The sequence below is a fragment of the Heptranchias perlo genome, chromosome 7, assembly GCF_035084215.1.
Source record: "Heptranchias perlo isolate sHepPer1 chromosome 7, sHepPer1.hap1, whole genome shotgun sequence".
Classification (NCBI taxonomy): domain Eukaryota; kingdom Metazoa; phylum Chordata; class Chondrichthyes; order Hexanchiformes; family Hexanchidae; genus Heptranchias; species Heptranchias perlo.
In genome coordinates, this window is record NC_090331.1 from 39410352 (window position 1) to 39418311 (window position 7960).

General features: G+C 42.9%; 1 protein-coding gene across 3 annotated transcripts in view; it reads left to right on the plus strand.

Moving 5' to 3' along the window:
• Positions 1-7455, plus strand: part of slc38a11 (solute carrier family 38 member 11) — an 87329-nt gene extending 79874 nt beyond the window's left edge. For all 3 annotated transcript variants that reach the window (XM_067986781.1, XM_067986783.1, XM_067986782.1), the window contains one exon: positions 3901-7455. In XM_067986781.1, coding sequence (XP_067842882.1) covers positions 3901-4161 — 261 coding nt within the window. In that variant the 3' untranslated portion in view covers positions 4162-7455. The remainder of the gene's footprint in view (positions 1-3900) is intronic.
• The last annotated feature ends 505 nt before the right edge of the window (positions 7456-7960 follow it).

Genomic DNA, 7960 nt, shown 5'->3' on the forward strand with positions numbered 1-7960 from the left:
AAATCCTCTTGCAAAGAAGGCCAACATACCATTTGCCTTCCTAACTGCTTGCTGCACCTGAATGCTTGCTTTCAGCGACTGGTGTACAAGGACACCCAGGTCTCATTGCACCTCCCCTTTTCCCAATCTATCACCATTCTGATAATAATCTACCTTTCTGTTTTTACAACCAAAGTGGATAACCTCACATTTATCCACGTTATATTGCATCTGCCATTTTCTTGCCCATTCACCCAACTTGTCTGAATCACATTGGTATCCTCTTTGCATCCTCCTCACATCTCACATTCCACCCCAGCTTTGTGTCGTCTGCAAACTTGGAAATGTTACATTTAGTTCCCTCATCCAAATCATTGATAAAAATTGTGAATAGCTGGGGCCCAAGCACTGATCCCTGCAGTACCCCACTAGTCACTGCCTGCCACCCGGAAAAAGACCCATTTATTCCTACTCTCTGTTTCCTGTCTGCCAACCAATTCTCAGTCCATGCCAGTATATTCCCCCCAATCCCATGTGCTTTAATTTTGCACACTAACCTCTTGTGTGGGACCTTATCAAAGCCTTCTGAAAATCCAAATACACCACATCCACTAGTTCTCCCCTATCTATTCTATTAGTTACATCCTCAAAAAACTCCAGTAGATTTGTTAAGCATGATTTCCCTTTCATAAACCCATGCTGACTTTGTCCAATCCTGTTAATGCCCTCCAAGTATTCTGTTATCATATCTTTTGTAATAGACTCTAGCAGTTTCCCCACTACTGATGTTAGGCTAACTGGTCTGTAATTCCCTGTTTTTTCTCTCCCTCCTTTTTTAAATAGTGGGGTTACATTTGCTACCCTCCAATCTGTAGGAACTGTTCCAGAGTCTTTAGAATTTTGGAAGATGATCACCAATGCATCCACTATTTCCAGGGCCATTTCCTTTAGTGCTCTGGGATGTAGATTATCAGGCCTTGGGGATTTGTCAGCCTTTAGCCCCATTAATTTCCCTCGCATATTTTTTTACTAATACTGGTTTCCTTCAGTTCCCCCCTCTCACTAGACCCTTGGTTCCCTAACATTTCTGGCAGTATTATTGCTAATTTGGCTTGACCAATCTATATGTAGATTAAAGTCACCCATGATTATAGTTGCACCCTTCTTGCATGTGTCTCTAATTTCCTGTTTAATGCCCTCCCCTACATCTCCACTACTGTTTGGGGGCCTATAGACAACCCCCACCAACGTTTTCTGCCCCTTGGTGTTTCTTAGCTCCACCCACACAGATTCCACATCGTGATTTTCCAAGCCAATATCCTTCCTCACTATTGCATTGATTTCCTCCTTTACTAACAACACTACCCCACCTCCTTTCCCTTTTTGCCTGTCCTTCCTAAATATTGAATACCCCTGGATGTTCAGTTTCCATCCTTGGTCACCCTGCAGTCATGTCTCCGTAATCGCAACTATATCATAACCGTTAATATCGATTTGCGCTGTTAATTCATCTAGCTTATTGCGAATGCTTCGCGCATTAAGACACAATGTCTTTAGACTTGTCTTTTTAAGATTGCTAGTCATCTTAGTTTTATTTTGCACTATGGCCCCATTTGTTTATCGCCCTTGTTTTCTCTGCCTTCCACTATTGCTTCTTCCCTTTCTGGCTTTTGTTTCTATCCTTGTTTCCCGCTCCTCTGTCTCCCTGCTCAGGTTCCCATCCCCCTGCCATTCTGGTTTAAACCTTCCCCAACAGCACTAGCAAACACCCCCTCGAGGACATTGGTCCCGGTCCCCCTTGTACAGGTCCCACCTTCCCCAGAACCGGTCCCAATGTCCCAGGAATTTAAATCCCTCCCTCCTACACCATCCCTGCAGCCATACATTCATCTGGTCTATTCTTCTGTTCCTATACTCACTAGCACATGGCACTGGTAGTAATCCTGAGATCACTACCTTTGAGGTCCTGCTTTTTAATTTATCTCCTAACTCCTTAAATTCACCTTGCAGGACCTCATCCCTTTCTTTACCTATGTCGTTGGTACCAATATGGACCACGACTACTGGCTGTTCACCCTCCCCCTCCAGAATGCCCTGCAGCCGCTCCATGACATCCTTGACCCTAGCACCAGGGAGGCAACATACCATCCTGGAGTCACGTTTGCGGCCGCAGAAACACCTATCTTTTCCCCTTACAATTGAATCCCCTATCATTATAGCTCTGCCACTCTTATTCCTCCCCTTCTGTGCAGCAGAGCCACCCGTGGTGCCACGAACTTTGCTCTTGCTGCTTTCCCCGATAAGCCATCTCCCCCAACAGTATCCAAAGCGGTATATCTGTTTGAGAGGGAGATGGCCTCAGGGGACTCCTACTCTACCTGCCTAGTCCTTTTACTCTGCCTGGCGGTCACCCATTTCCTTTCTGCCTGCGTAATCTTTACCTGCGGTGTGACCACCTCACTGAACGTGCTATCCACGATAATCTCAGCATCGCGGATGCTCCACAGTGAATCCACCCGCAGCTCCAGCTCCGAAATGCGGTTAGCCAGTAGCTGCAGCTGGACACGCTTCCTCAACACATGGTCGCCAGGGACACCTGTAGTGTCCATGACTTCCCACATAGTGCAGGAGGAGCATATCACGGGTGCGAGCTCTGCTGCCATAATGTGCCTTAGATTTACACTGCATTCACCTCTCGGACACTCTTCCGCTCTCTAGACTCTCCTTTTACAATGTGCTCACCTCTTGGACTCTCCTTTTACACTGTGCTCACCTCTCGGACTCTCCTTTTACACTGCGCTCACCTCTCGGACTCTCCTCCCGTTCTCGGACTCTCCTTTTACACTGCGCTCACCTCTCGGACTCTCCTCCCGCTCTCGGACTCTCCTCCTGCTCTTGGACTCTCCTTTTACACCACGCTCACCTCTCGGACTCTCCTCCCGCTCTTGGACTCCACTATCACCACAAACAATTAACATGGAGTATCCAAGATTGTAATGGGGAGATATTTGCAATTTATTGTTAAAATAGAGACAAAGATTCTGCTGTCATGAAAGGGAGAATCCATGTTATGGAATTATCCCCCAGATTCTCTCCCATTTCTAGTACTATCTAGATTGAATTTGCGAATCCAGTATCATTAGCTTCTGTGGAGCAGTCATATGTTCATATAACAGTTCACTATATGTCAGAAGCAGTTCAGTTGAAGAATAACACTTGTTGTCCAGATTGAAGAAGGGATAGGGACAATTAGGCCACATTTTTAATAGCTCTAATGTCACCTAAAACATCAATACAAATATTTTACACTATTGGTTACAATGGGGAAAGGTATATGGTTATATACATATCTACAAGCCTAGAAGGGGAGCACTTTGAACAGAAAGTAACCCTCCCAGACTTTCCTTCTCCTTTGAATGATGACACCAGTTCATAAAAGAATTTCACTGCACTTGGTTCTTTTGGCTACAATTTGTTCTCAATTTCAAAACTAGACCTTTGTCAGTAGTCTGTCAATAATGTATCCCATGCCCACGTCTCTTGGTTTCTCCCACTCTCCCAGAAGAAAATATACGGAGGCAAGGGGGTAAAAATTCACCTTGGGCGGTTTTGAATCAGAAGCCCATTTTACACACCCCATTGACTTCAATGGAAAAGAAATTCGGACAGAGTGCAAAATAGGCTCCCGATTCACGACCGCCCGCTTTGCACTACCACCCGAGGATGAATTTAAACCCCCAGGAATATTGTGTGACAGAAAAAAGGGAGAAATAATGAAAAAGGAATGTAGATAACAATTAAAAATCACACTTTTTCACTGTGATGTTACAAGAGCTTTATATTTTGACTATGAAAGAAATGTGGAATGAGACAACTCAGTAAAAAGTCCTTCAGTGTCATCATTTTATTTTATTTCCACAGGGGGTGATTGGTGCTACTCCATTGGTTTTCATCATTCCAGCGGCATGCTATCTAAAACTCTCTGAAAAGTCATGGTATCATTGGGACAGCCTTCAATCTTGTATGATCCTTATCACTGGTATATTGGTGATGATTGTTGGGTTTGTGATGACGGTCATGTTTCCTCAAGAGTGCAGCCATGGAAAGGAGATGCTTTATTGCATGCCTTCAAATTCATCTATTTACAATATTACAGTCTTTTTCAATGGGACTGTTAGTTAATCTCCAGTGTTCAGTATAAACACATTGTAAAATATGAGAATGTGCAGTGATTTTGTTTGATGACATGCTGATTTCTGTTGCCTTATAACAAATTCGCTGTTACTTTTTCAAGTAACTATAAAATTATGTCCTATAATTCATGCCAAGTAGGCTATTTATTTATCGTTGAATGCTTTGATTTATTGTCAATATATAAAAGAAGAAAATGCTGGCTTCCTCTTTTATAAGTGAAACAAATTGAACCTGTAGAATTTTGATTAATCTGCAAGTGCTTGATCATACCAACAAATGATATTGCTTTGGATGCATCGATAAATCATTTTAACCAATGTACTTCACTATTAATTAACAAGACCAGCGGCTCGGTGGATTTACATAATGAGTAACTGAGCGATACATACCAGGAAGGTTCAACGTTTGATCCCTGGTCTGCATTCAGCTATCTGATCTCAGCTAGGGCAGCAGGAGAGGCATTACAATTAAATTCAGTACTTTAACAGTAGGGAGGGGACAATCAACCATTCCTGCTTGCTACCCAACTACCCCTGTCTTGCCGGTTATACAGTGTTGTCTGATCTTTTATCATTAAGCACATAAAATATTAATACATTATTATAAGAACCTCCCTGTATGTTCATTTTTGTTAAAAATCCACAGAATAGTTTGTGAGACTGTTTATCCCATGAAAGAGAAAAAATTGATTACACAATGATCAATATTCTGTTGCTTCATATTACTATACTTTAAATGTTTAGAAACAGAATTCAAGAATGATAAGATACCTTTCCAAATTTGGAGTGCTGCATTATGTAACTCTATTACATTTAATATATTTGTTTCACATCAGTTCCAGGCTATGATATAAAGGTAGGGATAGTTATATTGGCTGCTCACAATGGGGTCAGGTACGAGGGAAGGTCCTTTCTGAACACATTGGGGTAAATTTTCATCTGGGCCTGTCGTCTGGCTTAGACTCGGTACTGTGCAAACCGAAAGGCCCGAGGATCAATGGAAATTAGCCCTCGGACCTCATCAGCATACTCAACACGAGCTGATCCAAGTGCTCTGGCAGCTCGTGAAAAGAGATCAACGTCGAGCCACCTGCCTCGCTGACAGTGGCCCTCAGGTAAGTCCTGGGATAGAGCGATTGGAGTAGGCTCCCAGTGGGTGGGTGATCGCGACTCCTGTGGAGTCAGAGGAGCATTCCTACTCCTCCTGGCTCTGCAGGAAAGTTTTTTTTTAAAACAAACAAAAATTTACTTGTCTTTCGTCAGCTGCCGCGGGGGCCACTGAAGAATCCCAAGCGTGGCAGCCATCTAATTTCTGGATGGCATCCTTCAGACTTTAAGCCTCTAAATTACATATATAAGGGGCCTGACACCTGTTTTAGGAGTCCGCTCGGAATGTCTAAATGAAAAGGCCTCACAAATTTAGCAGTGGGACCAACGCCTGGCTGCCCCACTGCTCAATTGGTATGCTTTTCTCTTATTTTCTGCCCGAACAACAGGCGCAACGCGTACCAATTTCTATCCCATTGGCTGCCTTCTTGCTACATTGCAAATAACATCAGCTAGGTGGGGTGTGCTTATGAGGATTGTTCATCTAAATCATAATTTTAATGACTATTGGGAAATAGTGAAAAAAAATCCCTTTTATGCTAAATTTTTGTTTTGCGTAAAGCCAAACAGTAAGCATTTTAATAAGCACAGAAATGTATTGTAATGTGGCAGACCAAATTGATATCATATTACGCTTTTAATTTTGTGAATAACCTTTCATGTAGAGAGGTCAATGCAGTTTTATGAAAGGTAGTTTATGCCAAAATATTATTTAGAATTCCTCAAAAAAGTTGGTAATAGGATTGATATTTTATACATTGACTCTCAGAATGCATGCTGATAGAGTGCGCCATGGACTTGTGGTTTAAGTGAAAGCTTTCAAGATAAATACAGCACATCTGAGTGAAGAGATCAATGTCATCTCAATGGGGCTCACAGGAGGGAAGAATCTAACATGTCACTGGTGCTGGCATGTATGTGTAGGGCTTGGAAAATGGCCTTAGGACATAGGAAAACGGCCACGTCAGTTGGGAATGATGTATGTTGGTAAGTCTGGGGCAGGGGAGGCCTGAACTTTCCTTGTAGGGCCCAAAGGAACACTGTTGCTACTCCTGGCCCCACAGCCTCTTCTGGAGCTGATCTTCCTGTCCCAGGTTGGCCTAGCAGGAAGGCTACAGTGGCTTCCCCGCTCAAGCCTGCATTAAAATGATGTCATTGGGACCCGACATGCATATGTAAAGAACAACCCCACAGGCTTTGGGCGGGTGTCCTAGCCGCTTGCTCAGGACAGCAGGTTAAAATCATAGATGGCAGACTCTGACAGCTCCTGGGTGAGTAAATAACTCAGGGCATTTTAGCTATCTACCCACCTGGTTTCCACTGGGCAGATGGGGTTGAAATCACCCTCAAAGCCTTGGATAAATTACAATTTCTTCCAGTTCAATGTTAAGAAGTCCAAAGCAATCATTTAATCCCCTGCTTGATGACTGCTGAAATGGATGTACTGATGCATGGGTTGATGCGAGGAGGGTACTGCTTAGCACTCTCCCCACAAGACATCAGTGCACCATTGTTGGCAGAAGTTAGTGGCCAGGCTGAATACTATATACGATACCTGCAGGACTTGGGGACAGATGTGAGAAGGCAGCTTACTTTCAGGAACCTATCAAGATAAAACTACCCAACAGTATTGTATAGCAAGTTTCATGTTTCAAGATTTTTTGGCTATTTTTCCAGAGAAAGGATTTGGAAGAAAAAAAGTTACTTTTAATGCTTTTTTCATTAATATATATTCACAAAAGTTTAAGACAAAGATAGTTAATATGCTAAGTAAAAATTGTTTTTCCTAGAGGCTAAACAATAACCAAATTGTTAGCCTATCTAAATAATCAAAGAACACCTCACACTCATTGTGTTGGAAGATCCTTCGATCACTGCCTATGAACAGATGGAAGATAAAAGAGAGGGAGAGATTGGCTTTCTGAAAGGCAGGATCGCTGCGAGGGCAGTGAGGCATTAAAGAGAGAGCTGCAAAAGCTTTACACAGGCTCCGAATGTCAGAAAGTCGAGGAACAGATAGAAGTCATGTTGTATAAGTCAAGTAGGACATCCTACTAATGTGTGGAAGGGTGGCATGTTCTTTATTTTGTGTCATTGTGTGAAAATAGATTGTACTGATTGAACTAAGTGAATTTGATCATAGCTGTTGCTCTATGTGTTCACAGACTGAAATAAAGAAGCTTAACAATTTGTATCAAGCCTCACATCATCAAGTGTTTGCTCAATCCACTAATGTGAAGGCAGCTGCAGTATGTGGGACCACTGAGATAGGCAGTCTTGGTGTTTGGGAGCACTGGAATAGGGTTGAGGGCATTATAAGAGTGGGAGAGGTGTGACAGTATTGGGAAAGCTTGAGGTTTTGAAGCAGTGGGGGAAAGGTCCCAAGCTGTGCAAGCATGGGTGGAGGATGTTGGCTGTGGCACCTCTGCCCTGTACTCCCACATCACAACAAACCTCTGATCTTCCCACAACACACAGTGTCCCCTCCCTCGAGTGAACCATATTACATTGCCCTCCCCTGTAAAATCTACATGGCACCTACCTTTCTGAAACCTGGAACTGTTAATACCAGACTTTACTATAGGTAATACCTATATATGACCAAGATGTGATTAAAATTATAGATAAACGGGAGTGAGAATTCAACCCAAAGTCTGTGTTTGAACATAAGCAGCTGCAAG